Source organism: Pseudophryne corroboree, chromosome 10, assembly GCF_028390025.1.
Source record: "Pseudophryne corroboree isolate aPseCor3 chromosome 10, aPseCor3.hap2, whole genome shotgun sequence".
NCBI classification, from domain to species: domain Eukaryota; kingdom Metazoa; phylum Chordata; class Amphibia; order Anura; family Myobatrachidae; genus Pseudophryne; species Pseudophryne corroboree.
Genome location: NC_086453.1, coordinates 95,934,841 through 95,948,825, shown reverse-complemented (window position 1 = coordinate 95,948,825; position 13,985 = coordinate 95,934,841). Strand labels below are relative to the sequence as shown.

Sequence of the window (13,985 nt, the reverse complement as noted above, 5' to 3'; positions counted from 1 at the left end):
ATATATATATATATATATATACATACAGAGCCATCCCTAACTAATATGATGCCCTAGGCAAGATTTTGGCTGGTGCCCCCTAGCACCGCCACTAGTTCTGCAGGAGATGCCTGGCATTAGTCAGCTGGCAGCTCTAACGTCGGGCGCCTTTTGTTTATGAAAATGCATTTTATTTGCATTACTTTGTGGCTATGATGCACAAGCAGCTTCTGATGATTAAAATGATATGCAGCATGCCTATATTCTGTGTGCGACTGCGGCTGTATCTGCATACGAAATGCTACATTACAGGGATTTCCAGGAATACACTGCAATGTAGCATTTCATATGCAGATACAGCCGCAGTCACACACAGAATATAGGCATGCTGCATATCATTTTAATCAGCAGAAGCTGCTGGTGCCCCTAAGCATACCAAATGCCCTAGGCATTTTCCTAGATTGCCTATGCCTAAGGCCGACCGTGTGTGTGTGTGTGTGTGTGTGTGTGTGTGTGTGTATATATATATATTATAGATGCATAAAACCCGGCACTCCTCTTAGGTAAAGTACATGCTGCGGTGCCCTCCCAGGGAAACAAATCCTCAATGCACAAATATGGGAATGAGGCGGCACTCAGACAGTCTTCATGCAAAAGGTAAGATGGTCAGTTTTAATTTACCAAAGAGGTAGAATAAAACTGACCGTCTTACCTTTTGCATGAAGACTGTCTGAGTGCCGCCTTATTCCCATATTTGTGTGTGTGTATATATATATATATATATATATATATATATATATAAAAAATATCACTGTACCTCATTTTCCCCTATAGCACCACTATGCAATTTCTCCAACCTTAACATCACGTGGGCCACTCCCATGTCCCACTGTAATGTTGTAACATGCAATCAGAACCCAGCTATAACTTGAGTCACAGTGTGGGATCAGGCGGTCTTCAGAGATGGAGATGAGATAACCAAACTGGTTTGAGATTCAATTGAGTTTTGTTAGTTAAAAAGGCGACACAATTGAATATGCTGCTCACATTCTCCATAGATGATAAAATGTATATTTTTGAACACTATTTAAATGATAGTAAAAAATATTTAACTGTTTTATATTTCAACAGAAAACATGACAGTCTACAAAGCTTGAATTTAACTGCCAAGTTTTGCCATAAAAAACACAGACAATGCATCAAATTATTATTATTATTATTATTATTATCATCATCATCATCATCTATATATTTATAGCAGAAGGATGGATTTTTATGAATGACTTACTTCTATGATGCCGTTGTCTGAGCAGGGCACATAATATACAAAACAAAGGGGGCCCAATTCAGACCTAATCGCTGCTGTGCGAATTAGCAAGGCAGCCGATTATCGATCAACCGCGCATGCGCGAGGCCACACTGCAAAAAGATTCAGCAGCTTTTTTAATCGATAGTCATAGGCAAGTTGAGTGACAGGAAGCGGATGTTTGGGGGTGGTAACTGGCCGTCTTCTGGGAGTGTCAGGAAAAACGCAGGCGTTCCAAAGCGTTTTCAGGGAGGGTGTATGATGTCAGCTCCGGCCCAATCCACCTGATTCTATTGCACTGGAGGAGTAGGTCCTGGGCTACGTACAGACTGCACAGACTGAAAAAAGAAACATTAGATGGCGAATGAGTTGCGAACAGATTTGCAGCTGATCGTTGTTCGCAGAGATTTTTGCACGGCGTACAGAGACTTGCATGGGGTGGAATTTCACTCTGTCTTGGCAGCGAGTATCTGATAGCAAACCTCTGCAAATTCGCAGAGGAGCGCTTAGGTCCTAAAGCTCTTGGTCCACTGTTTTTCAGAATTATATTAGCGTTGTTATTGGTTGCTTCATTTCAGAGTTATGTGGCAAAACGTCCGCCTGCAGCTCAATTTACCTAATCTTTTCTAATCATACAAGCCCCAACACAAGGCTTTGGGTCAAAATAAAAGCATATATAGCATATTGGGTATACACTCTCCATGCATATATTTTGGATTCCCCCAGAGAGTAATGTTTCTCATTGGTTATCTTGGACCATTACACTCACATACAGTATAAAAGTTAGTTCTTTGAGCCAGGGACTAAGCAAAGTATGATTTCTTGTAGAGATACCTCCTATGCTTACTCTGCCGGAGTTTTTGGAATGTTTTTAACATGTTCCCATGTGCCTCTTCCAATTTTTACTTACTTGCTATCTTTAAACTTGATTACAGCAATGTGTACCATGTTTTGTTTTTTTTTTGCTTGATGGGGAGCTATTCAGCATTGTGGCTTATGATCAACCTATTACAGTATAAATCATCCTTATACTGTACATTTGCTCATTATCTTTACATTCTTACATACTGTTCCGGAATGTCCATATGACTCTGGAATCTTGGGAAGTCCCCCAGACTCCTGTGACAACAGGTCTCCCTTCTGCACCCTGCCTACTTCCTAGGGAAAAGGACGGGCCAGGTAGACACGATGAAGTGATTTTCAGAGGATCCACATTATCATGCCCACCTCAATCTGTGCGATAACACAGAACTTCATATTGTACTACAGGGGTGTTGCCACGCCAGACCCATTTCACACCTCCCTGCCCCAATAGTGGCCACTTACATCTCATCTCCAGGAGTGGACAAAGAAAAGAGTAGGGGACTAATTCAGATCTGATCGCTGGGCTGCGTTTTTTGCTGCTCTGCAATCAGATAGTCGCCGCCTACAGGGGGAGGAGGAAAAAGCTGTGCAAGTGTGTGATCGCTTCATTAGCAGAGCTGCACAAACATCAGTTTGTGCAGCCTCTGCGCTGCCCAGGACTTACACAGCTGCTGTGATTGTTTCCTGCTGATCGGGGCCGGAGCTGACGTCAGACACCCTCCCTCAAAATGCCTGATCCTGCCTGCGTTTTTCCGGACACTCCTGGAAAACGGTCAGTTGCCACCCACGGAAGGCCTCTTCCTATCAATCATCTTCCCGCCGCTAGGCACCGATGCCCTGTGCTATTGTGCGACACGCCGGCGCATTGCGGCTCACACGCATGCGCAGTTCAGGTCTGATCGCACACTGTGGGGTATATGCAATTCACGGCGAATCGCGGCAATTTTTTGCCGTTTTTTAATTCGACTTAATTCGACAGGTGAATTCCGGAAGGTGGCTTCCGGAATTCACCATATTCAATGAAAAACGGATTCGCCAGAATCGCGGGCGAAAATCGGCCGATTTGGCGGATTTTGCCGCGATTTTAAAAAACGGGGAAAAACGGGAAAAACCCGAAAAAAAAAATGGCGTGGGGTCCCCCCTCCAAAGCATAACCAGCCTCGGGCTCTTCGAGCTGGTCCTGGTTCTAAAAATGCAGGGGAAAAATTGGGCAGGGATCCCCCGTATTTTTAAAACCAGCACCGGGCTCTGCGCCTGGTGCTGGGGCCAAAAATACGGGGGACAAAAAGAGTAGGGGTCCCCCGTATTTTTAACACCAGCATCGGGCTCCACTAGCTGGACAGATAATGCCACAGCCGGGGGTCACTTTTATGCCGTGCCCTGCGGCCGTGGCATTAAATATCCAACTAGTCACCCCTGGCCGGGGTACCCTGGGGGAGTGGGGACCCCTACAATCAAGGGGTCCCCCCCCAGCCACCCAAGGGCCAGGGGTGAAGCCCGAGGCTGTCCCCCCCCATCCAATGGGCTGCGGATGGGGGGGCTGATAGCCTTTTGTGATAATAAAAAGAATATTGTTTTTTCCAGCAGTACTACAAGTCCCAGCAAGCCTCCCCCGCAAGCTGGTACTTGGAGAACCACAAGTACCAGCATGCGGGAGAAAAACGGGCCCGCTGGTACCTTGTAGTACTACTGGAAAAAAAATACCCAAATAAAAACAGTACACACACACCGTGATAGTAAAACTTTATTACACACTACCGACACACACATACTTACCTATGTTGACACGCCGACTGCCACGGTCTCCGACGATCCGAGGTACCTGTGAAAAAATTATACTCACCTTCCAGCGTCCAGAGGTACATCCAGGTCCAGAGATAATCCACGTACTTGGCAAAACAAAAAAACGAACACCGATCCATACCGGACTAAGAAAGGGGTCCCATGCTTTCACATCAGACCCCTTTCTCCCGAATGCCGGGACATCACGTGACTCCTGTCACTGAAGTCCCTTCAGCCAATCAGGAAGCGCTACTTCCGTGGCGCTCACCTGATTGGCTGTACGCTGTCTGTGCTGTGACAGCGCATCGCAAAGCCGCTCCATTACTTTCAATGGTGGGAACTTTGCGGGTAGCGGTGGGGTTAACCCGCGGTCAGCCGCTGACCGGCGGGTGACCTCACCGCTAGCCGCTAAGTTCCCACCATTGAATATAATGGACTGGGCTGTGCGATGCGCTGTCTGCTCAGATGCGCAGAGCCAATCAGATGAGCGCAACGAAGTTGCGCTTCCTGATTGGCTTTAGAGACCTTTCTGTGACAGCTGTCACTGACAGGTCTCTCTGCATTCGGGGTAAGGGGTCCCATGTGTCAGCATGGGACCCCTTTCAGTCCGTTTGGTCGGGTATTTGCGTTTTGTTTTTTTCTCCAAGTACGTGGATTTATCTCTGGACCATGGCTGAGGTGAGTATATTGATCTTTTATTTTCAGGTACCCCTGGATTCTACATGGAGAAGAGGACCGATGTCGGCGTGTGAACATAGGTAAGTATGTGTGTGTCGACGTATGAAATAAAGTTTTACTTTCACGGTGTGTGTGTCCTGTTTTTATTTGGGTATTTTTTTTCCAGTAGTACTACAGGTACCAGCGGGCCCGTTTTTCTCCCGCATGCTGGTACTTGTGGTTCTCCAAGTACCAGCTTGCGGGGGAGGCTTGCTGGGACTTGTAGTACTGCTGGAAAAAACAATATTCTTTTCATGATCACAAAAGGCTATCAGCCCCCCCATCCGCAGCCCATTGGATGGGGGGGGGACAGCCTCGGGCTTCACCCCTGGCCCTTGGGTGGCTGGGGGGGGGGACCCCTTGATTGAAGGGGTCCCCACTCCCCCAGGGTACCCCGGCCAGGGGTGACTAGTTGGATATTTAATGCCACGGCCGCAGGGCACGGCATAAAAGTGACCCCCGGCTGTGGCATTATCTGTCCAGCTAGTGGAGCCCGATGCTGGTGTTAAAAATACGGGGGACCCCTACGCTTTTTGTCCCCCGTATTTTAGGCACCAGCACCAGGCGCAGAGCCCGGTGCTGGTTTTAAAAATACGGGGGATCCCCTGTCAATTTTTTCCCCGCATTTTTAGAACCAGGACCAGCTCGAAGAGCCCGAGGCTGGTTATGCTTTGGAGGGGGGACCCCACACCATTTTTTTTTAGGATTTTACCGTTCCAGCAATAAATAAAAAAATTAAAAAAAAAAATATTTTAAAAAATATATAAATAATATTTGTGCCTCCAAAAAAAAAAAAAAAAAAGTACCTAATCCCTTCTAATATAAATAGATCTGCTATTCCCAAAAAAAAAAACACAAAAAAAAACATGTTTAAAATTTTTTTATTTGTTTTCACCCTCCAAAGTGTGGCGGATTGAAAATGACGAATTTGCTGTCTAAAAGCACTGCTGTCGAATTTCCAAACTTGAATTGAATATGCTTTGGTCGAATTGCAGCACTTATATCATTGCAGAAAAGTCGAATTTGCAAAAATTCGAATTTCAAAAAGTCGAATTTTGAAAGTCCGTTTTTTGGTCAGAAAGCACTGAATTGCATAGGCGAATTTTTTTTGTGGTCGAAAATGACCCGAAATTCGACAATTTCGGGAATTCGACCGCAATTTCATATACCCCTGTGTCTTTACATGTAAATGTGCTGGCATGCTAGAGACATATTATTCTTTCAATTAATTCGTTGCTGAGATGCAGCATCTTAGGTTGTCGGATTTTAATCTGTGATTACTTTAAGTACACTAGTATTGTATTCCAGTATTATAAGAAATACATAATACAGTATGGATTTTTTTCAGCAGATTGTTGTTCTCTAGAAAAAGTTTTTATTTTAAGACCTGCAGGACTATTTATCAAATGAAGAAAAGGCAAAAACTGGACGCTGGCAGAAACACGAATCCCTGCGTTTCGCCAGTGACAGCTTTCATGTGCGCGGTGAAGTCAATTTACGCTGCAATCCTACTTCTGTTATCGCTATCTAAGGATAGTGATAGGAGAACTAATCAAATGAAAGTATGTTTTTTTTAATTAAAATAAAGCATTATGTTTACATTGAGATTATTTTTGTGTTATTTTCTATTTTTAAACACTTTAACTCCATAATGTCATAATTATCAGAAATACACAGTGTTCAAGTGACAAGGGGCCTAATTCAAAGTTGATCGCAGCAGCAAATTTGTTAGCAGTTTGCGAAAACCATGTGCACTGCAGGGGGGGGGGGGGGGGGGGGGCAGATGTAACATGTGCAGAGAGAGTTAGATTTGGGTGTTTTTTTGTTTGTTTCTGTGCAGGGTAAATACTGGCTGCTTTATTTTTACACTGCAATTTAGATTTCAGTTTGAACACACCCCACCCAAATCTAACTCTCTCTGCACATGTTACATCTGCCCCACCTGCAGTGCAGCAGTGCACATGGTTTTTCCCAACTGCTAGCAAATTTGATGCTTCAATCAACTCTGCATTACCCCCAAGATGCTGGGAACTGTAGGAGACTGTAAAGACCAGGAATTCAGAATACCAGGCAGTCACTCCACAATACCGTCAGATGGATTAGGTACATCCAGTTGATCACGAGACTAGCCTTCCCCATTAGTGACCTCTCTGGCAAAATTGTATGTAGGTGGATCCAGACAGAAACTTTTCCCACCAGCTGCCACGCTTGCAGATTTGAAGATTTCAGCTGGAACTTGAGAGAACCTTATTTATGCATCTTATGTCTTTGGCTTACTGCAGTTAAGAGGCGACAGTTGTATAATGCAATGTCTGTGGTCACAGCAATACTGTATGCAGCTCTCAGGAACTGGCTGGTTATTATCTCCTGATGATACAGTTGTGCTGATTTATTACTTCTTCTTGTGCTTTCCCACAGTTATATCTTCCGATTAAGCTGCACACACCTCGGACAGTGGGCAATCGGCTATGTGACAACTGGAGGTAACATCCTGCAGACCATCCCACATAACAAGTCTTTATATGATGCCCTGACAGAAGGAGAGAGAGAGGGCCTGTAAGTGACACTACTTATCCTACGCATCTCTAAGTAATTAGTTGCTGGCCACGATGTCCACACATCGTTGCTATTGCTTTTAATTGAATCGCCCCCATTATGTTGGTATCAACAAATATACTGATTCTTAAGATTCAAATGCACCTATCACCTATACACAGTACAGCGTTGTCTTAACAGCATTGTAGGCCCTGGGCAAAGCAATGCACTGGGCCCCTACGCACCCATTTACAGGTATATATTATAACTTACCCCTCCTACGGTCGTGCGTCGGCTCTCTCCACATGCTTCTATACAGTGAATAGCTGTCAGCACACTGATGGTGGACAGTTCCAGCCATCCCCCAATCAGCATCCTGGCAGCCTGACACCCACTCACTGCTGGCTGCAGGCTGGACGCAGGTAGAGAATGCTGCATTCTGATTGCTGGATAGCTCCAACCATCCTCCAATCAGCATGCTAACAGCCACTAGCTGTCTGACTGCAGGCTGGGAGCAGGAGCGGATCTAGGCACGGGCAAGCAGGGCACCCCGGCTGCAGCAGGCGCCGTTGGCTGTGTGGGCACCCGCTGCAGCCGGTGCCGTGGGCTGTGTGGGCACCCGCTGCAGCCGGCGCCATTGTCAGGTGCTAGAGGTCATAATTGACCTTTAGTGTCTGTGTGGCGCTATGGGAGAGACGTCATGACATCTCTCCCATAGAGAGGAGCGGGCGGCCGAAGACGGAGCAGCGGTCGGGAAGCAGGAGCGGGGCTGCTGAGTATTGTTTTTTGTGTTTGTAAGCGGCGCTACTAGAGGGAACATCTACAGGGGGCAAATCTACTGGGGGCACAACTACAGGGGGCACAGCTACAAGGGGCATAACTAGTGGGGGCATAACTGAGGCCACGCCCCTTCCCTATGAAGCCACACACCTTGTTTTTGGCATGGGCCTTCGGCGCGCACTAACTCTGTTTTACCTGTCGGTGGGGGGGGGGGGGGGGGGGGGAGGAAACTTTCTCCCTGGGCGCCACAAGGTCTAGAACTGGCCCTGGATGGGAGGCAGGTGGAAAATGCTGTCTGGCTGCTCTGATTGTGTGTAATTCTCTACCTGCCTCCCAAGGAGCAATGGAACACCAGCTTGTGGGGCCAGATGCACCCCGCACAGCCACCCCTGCATGAAGGCTGCTGCAGCCTACTTACTAGCTACTGCAATGTGGAAATCCACTCATATATGCATAAAATCCCAGCGACTGCATGCAGAGCCTTATCCTGCCCACTGCTTTCCCATCTTCAGCCACAGACATCCTCAATAGTATCTGGACTTGCATTACTGGGTATAAAAGGTCCATCTGAATCTGTCTGCACTCTGTGATCGAGCACATTCCCATAACACGCAAAGTAGCTGGAACATATCCGTTTGCAACATCGCTGCCCAGTTCCTACCAAATGTTTTCTCCCATATAAATATGGTTTTGCTCTTAACTTCATTTTTTGTTTTTGTTTATGTGAGCAAGTGTTCACTGTATTACAGCAAATGGGTATTAGCTGCAATAGTCACACTTATAGTACGTGCTGTATGGATGGACATGTATATTTATTTAATACATTCGTTCTGTCACTACAGGTATCTCTATCCGAATGGTTTGAACATTAAACATGATTTGTCAGCACTCTCCAACCCAACAGCAAATGCGGTGATTCAGGTTACAAAGGTATGCAAAGTGTGTGCTGTAACAGTAGTCATTACATGTGGGAATTATCACACCTGTGGGTTGGTCTGGCTTGGGTAGGCGTGGGGAGCTGAAGGAACATGGAGGAAGCTGGGAGACTTAATCCAGCTCCTACTCATGGAGCTTTAGAGGAGACAGTGGACTTAACGAATAACATTGATGTTCTAGGAGGGGCTGGCCAAAAGGCGTGAACAGGTAATAGCAATAAACTTTATTAAACTGGAGCAGTGGCTGACTTGACAATCCAGGTGATGCTTTGTAAGTAGCAAATGCAGGGTAGATGGTAAACTGGAAGATGATAGACTGGAAGAGCTGTGTAAGGACTGAACTGGCAATTGATTTGGAGCCAAACTGGAACTGTATTAGTGATTGAACTAGAACCAGATTGGCGGCCAGACTGGAACCGAAGAGTGAACAAAACTGGAACTTGAGAGACTTGGAACCGGTGAGGCAACCGGACTGGAGTCAGAGAGTGACCAGGCTGGAACCGGGCAGGTGTCACTAGGAACAAGTTCCTAAATAACCAGGCTGGAACTGGAAGCTGGAGCAGAGCAGAGACTTGAGATAAACCAGACTGGAACTGGACTAGGACGGATTGGAACCGTGCGTATACAAAATATCAGAGAGCTCAGAACAGAGCTGCTACTTCAGCAGAAGCAATGTTGCACTGGCAATTTGGGGCAGTCTGGAAGTTCCCTTATGGGACTAAGCATTCACTCATTGGAAGCTGCGATCAGCTGGTCTGGGTGACTGATTCCAACATGACTGCACCCATACTGGTGGTTTGGAGGGAACTCTGGCGTACAGCCTGTTATCAGGATGCTAAGTGGAAATGCTACAGAGAGTTACACTAGGATTAGCCACAGAATGCTGAGAGCCCTGTACAGGGATAGTGTGAAGGGACCTCACTGCCAGCTGGGACAGACACTGCAGTGGTAAGAAGTTACGTTTAAAACTTCAGAGCATGACAGGAATTGGGAGATAAATACCAGTTATAACAGTTGATCCTCATGTAGTTATATTTTACTTATAATCTAGTTCTCTCTGTATCTTCTGTTTTTGTTTTTAGCCATTGTCTTTGCTCATATATCCTGTCCATCTAATTCACTTACAACCAGAAAAACTCACATTGCATGACACTGTGCAAAATACTGTATTTTTCTTAAAATATGGATCATTGAAGCATTGTTTATGATGAAATGACATCATAAAACATCAGTGTTGTCTTAATTTTATGTGACACAATTTAATTTTTTTTTGTCTTATTTACATTACTTTATGTGTACATATAGGGGGTAATTCCAAGTTGATCGCAGCAGGAAATTTTTTAGCAGTTGGCCAAAACCATGTGCACTGCAGGGGAGGAAGATATAACATGTTCAGAGAGAGTTAAGATTTGGGTGGGGTGAGTTCAATCTGCAATCTAAATTGCAGTGTAAAAATAAAGCAGCCAGTATTTACTCTGCATAGAAACAAAATAACCCACCCAAATCTAACTCTCTCTGCACATGTAATATCTGCCCCCCTGCAGTGCACATGGTTTTGCCCAACTGCTAACAAATATCCTGCTGCGATCAACTTGGAATTACCCCCATAATACAGGCCACAGAGAGAGATAACTCAGGCCTCGGTAGGTTAGTGTTGGCAGGTACCGGTGGGGGTAAACCGACGGGTGTCATTGGGAGAGAGGGGGGGTGGGGAGTCTGACTGGTCGCAGGCAGGTTCCAGTGAGGGCAACAAATCAAAATCCACACCCACCGTCATAGGCTATTGCATCTAGATGACATCAGGTCATGTCATGTCCATAATATTCCAGTTTTCTGAATATTACAGATTTTAGAATATTGGATAATGGAGACTCAACCTGTATTGTCTCCACACTTAATCAAGTGTCTGGTGATTATGGTTTGCGAAAAGAAAATGATACTAAATTTGCAATATTACTAATTGGGCCCTTATCTCTTTGTCTGTGCAGGAGCAGTGGGAGGTGTACTCGGATATGGATTCCACCTTTGAACTGTGCAAGATATGTGCGGACAGCCAGAAAAACACCCGTATACAGCCTTGTGGCCACTTAATCTGTGACCAATGTCTCATGGCATGGCAGGTAATGCAGATACATGCAAGAGAGTGGGAAAACTTACAGTAGTGCATGGTATAAAGAGACTACCTTAGCCAACGGTCAATGGAGGTCATTCCGAGTTGTTCGCTCTGTATTTTTTTCTCGCAACGGAGCGATTAGTCGCTAATGCGCATGCGCAATGTCCGCAGTGTGACTGCGCCAAGTAAATTTGCTATGCAGTTAGGAATTTTACTCACGGCATTACAAGGTTTTTTCTTCGTTCTGGTGATCGTAATGTGATTGACAGGAAGTGGGTGTTTCTGGGCGGAAACAGGCCGTTTTATGGGTGTGTGCGAAAAAACGCTACCGTTTCTGGGAAAAACGCGGGAGTGGCTGGAGAAACGGAGGAGTGTCTGGGCGAACGCTGGGTGTGTTTGTGACGTCAAACCAGGAACGACAAGCACTGAACTGATCGCAGATGCCGAGTAAGTCTGGAGCTACTCAGAAACTGCTAAGAAGTGTGTGGTCGCAATTTAGAGAATCTTTCGTTCGCAATTTTAAGAAGCTAAGATTCACTCCCAGTAGGCGGCGGCTTAGCGTGTGTAAAGCTGCTAAAAGCAGCTTGCGTGCGAACAACTCGGAATGACCCCCTATGTTCATTCACCGCTTACAAATTCATGCAAAACAAATTATCCTACAGGGATGGAGGCCGGCATAGAAAAGTATCACATTATCATTCTCTCCTCTCTCACTTCTGTGCAATGATGTGATTCATGTGACCGTGCATTGGAGGATAGAGCAAAATGCTTTAACCTAACTCTCCTTGACTTTGTAATCCTGCCTTCTACATTGATTATATCAAGTCACAGTCATCTACTGACATTACGTAATTGAGATTTCTATTTAGATGCTGCAGGAGCGAAAATTCCTATTTTAATTTTTAAAGGGGAAAACACAACAGACTACTTTACCATTTACCATAAACACTGTCAATGTGCATCTCTACGTTGTAGGAGGTAGATATATATATATATGCACACTGGTGTGTCTGGAGTACATCTGGTGCAAATATTACATTTTGAGAAACATCAAACTCAGCATGCACATGTAGGTACACCTGTCTTGCCAATTTCCATAAGATGCACCATCTCTGTTAAAAAGATATGCAACACACCCGTACACCTGTTGGTGATGAATCACCATACCTCAATTACGGGCCACGATCCAGCAGCCTATTCATTTTAATCCTGGCAGTATAAACACTACAGGGGTATTAAATTCCCAGGAGGGCAATGTACTGTAGCTCCCAGGTTAAGGACCTGGAGCTATTCATTTGACAGCATCACACCGAGCACTTAAGTCAGGAGATACCATTTACCACGACTGATGCTGTGCTGGGAATTGGGTTCCTTCCTATGAGATCCGGCATGTCCTTGCTTCCTTCTCCAAACATATCAGTATAGTATGACCATCAGGGCGATCGGTATCCCAGCAGTCAACCATCATCCATTGCATTGGGTTACTGTCATGTCAGGAACACAGCCAGCTTCTGCATAACTAGAGAAAAAAAGAGGTAGGTATAACTTATCTAGCGCTGCTGTTTTAGGTAGCGTCTTCAGCAGAATTTCCCCGCTGATGTTCTTTTACAGTTCCAGATTAGGGGCCTAATTCAGATCTGATTGCAGCAGCAAATTTGTTAGCAGTTGGGCAAAACCATGGGTGTCCTTCCGAGTTGATCGCTCGCTAGCTAGTTTTTGCAGCCGTGCAAACGCTATGCCGCCGCCCACTGGGAAGTGTATTTTAGCTTAGCAGAAGTGCGAACGCTTGTGCAGCCGAGCTCTGCAAAAACAGTTTGTACAGTTTCTGAGTAGCTCTGAACCTACTCAGCACTTGCGATTACTTCAGCCTATTCGTGTCCGGATTTGACGTCATACACCCGCCCAGCGAACACCCAGCCACACCTGCATTTTTTCAGACACGCCTGCGTTTTTGCAAACACTCCCTGAAAACGGTCAGTTGACACCCAGAAACGCCCCCTTCCTGTCAATCTTTTTGCGGCCGTCAGTGCGACTGAAAACTTTGCTAGAACCTGAGCACAACCACAACGGGCTTTGTACCCGTACGACGCGCGTGCACATTGCGGCCCATACGCATGCGCAGAAATGCCAATTTTTTGCCTGATCGCTGCGCTGTGAACAACGGCAGCTAGCGATCAACTCGGAATGACCCCCCCATGTGCATTGCAGGGGAGGCGGATATAACATGTGCAGAGAGAGTTAGATTTGGGTGGGGTGTGTTCAAACTGAGATCTAAATTGCATTGTAAAAATAAAGCATCCAGTATTTACCCTGCACAGAATGACAGAAACAATATAACCCACCCAAATCTAACTGTCTCTGCACATGTTATATCTGCCCCCCCCCCCCCTGCAGTGCACATGGTTTTGCCCAACTGCTAACAAATTTGCTGCTGCGATCAACTCTGAATTACCCCCTAGATCAGAAACCACCCAAAAAACAATCAAAGGGGTATGTACATGGTGAAGTACAGTTTTAATTGTAATGACTAAAAAGATCCCAGTGCGAAATCACAAATGGAATCACAGTAACAATGACAATAAAAATAACAATAAAATCACAATGTTGCTCCACACACACCTGAAGTGCACAATGGTAGCCTGATAGCCTGTGATCAAATGGATTTACCCGAGAAGCATGAACTGGTTCACACAGTTCAGAGTCAGCGTTCAGGTTGTGAGTCCCGGGCTCCCACAGGTCTTAATAGCGCTAATTCAGCCTCCCTTGGTCCACTTCTCACCGTCACCGATTGTGAATGTTTTAGCTTCTGCATAACTGTCATAATCTAGCATCACATTGAATAAACAGTCGAAGCAGATGTATATATAGGTGCTCAAGTGTACAGTTGGAATGAAGGTTTGTTTTTCTACATTCATTTTGCACTCAGACACTTTCCCTACCAGGGCTGAAAACCTTAAAACATTTCATTTGGTAA

At 45.5% G+C, this 13,985-nt stretch overlaps 1 protein-coding gene and 1 long non-coding RNA gene across 3 annotated transcripts in view; one reads left to right on the top strand and one right to left on the bottom strand.

Annotated features, from left to right (window-relative positions):
• Positions 1 to 13,985, top strand: part of CBLC (Cbl proto-oncogene C) — an 80,286-nt gene that overhangs the window by 53,496 nt on the left and 12,805 nt on the right. For both annotated transcript variants that reach the window (XM_063942606.1, XM_063942605.1), the window contains exons 5-7: positions 7,067 to 7,204; positions 8,806 to 8,893; positions 10,887 to 11,018. In XM_063942606.1, the coding sequence (XP_063798676.1) occupies positions 7,067 to 7,204; positions 8,806 to 8,893; positions 10,887 to 11,018 (358 nt within the window). The remainder of the gene's footprint in view (positions 1 to 7,066; positions 7,205 to 8,805; positions 8,894 to 10,886; positions 11,019 to 13,985) is intronic.
• Positions 6,468 to 13,985, bottom strand: part of LOC134966119 (uncharacterized) — a 40,981-nt gene continuing 33,463 nt past the window's right edge. The window contains exons 4-5 of the long non-coding RNA XR_010188589.1: positions 12,352 to 12,530; positions 6,468 to 7,178 (exon numbers count right to left, since the gene is read on the bottom strand). This is a non-coding gene — a long non-coding RNA (uncharacterized LOC134966119). The remainder of the gene's footprint in view (positions 7,179 to 12,351; positions 12,531 to 13,985) is intronic.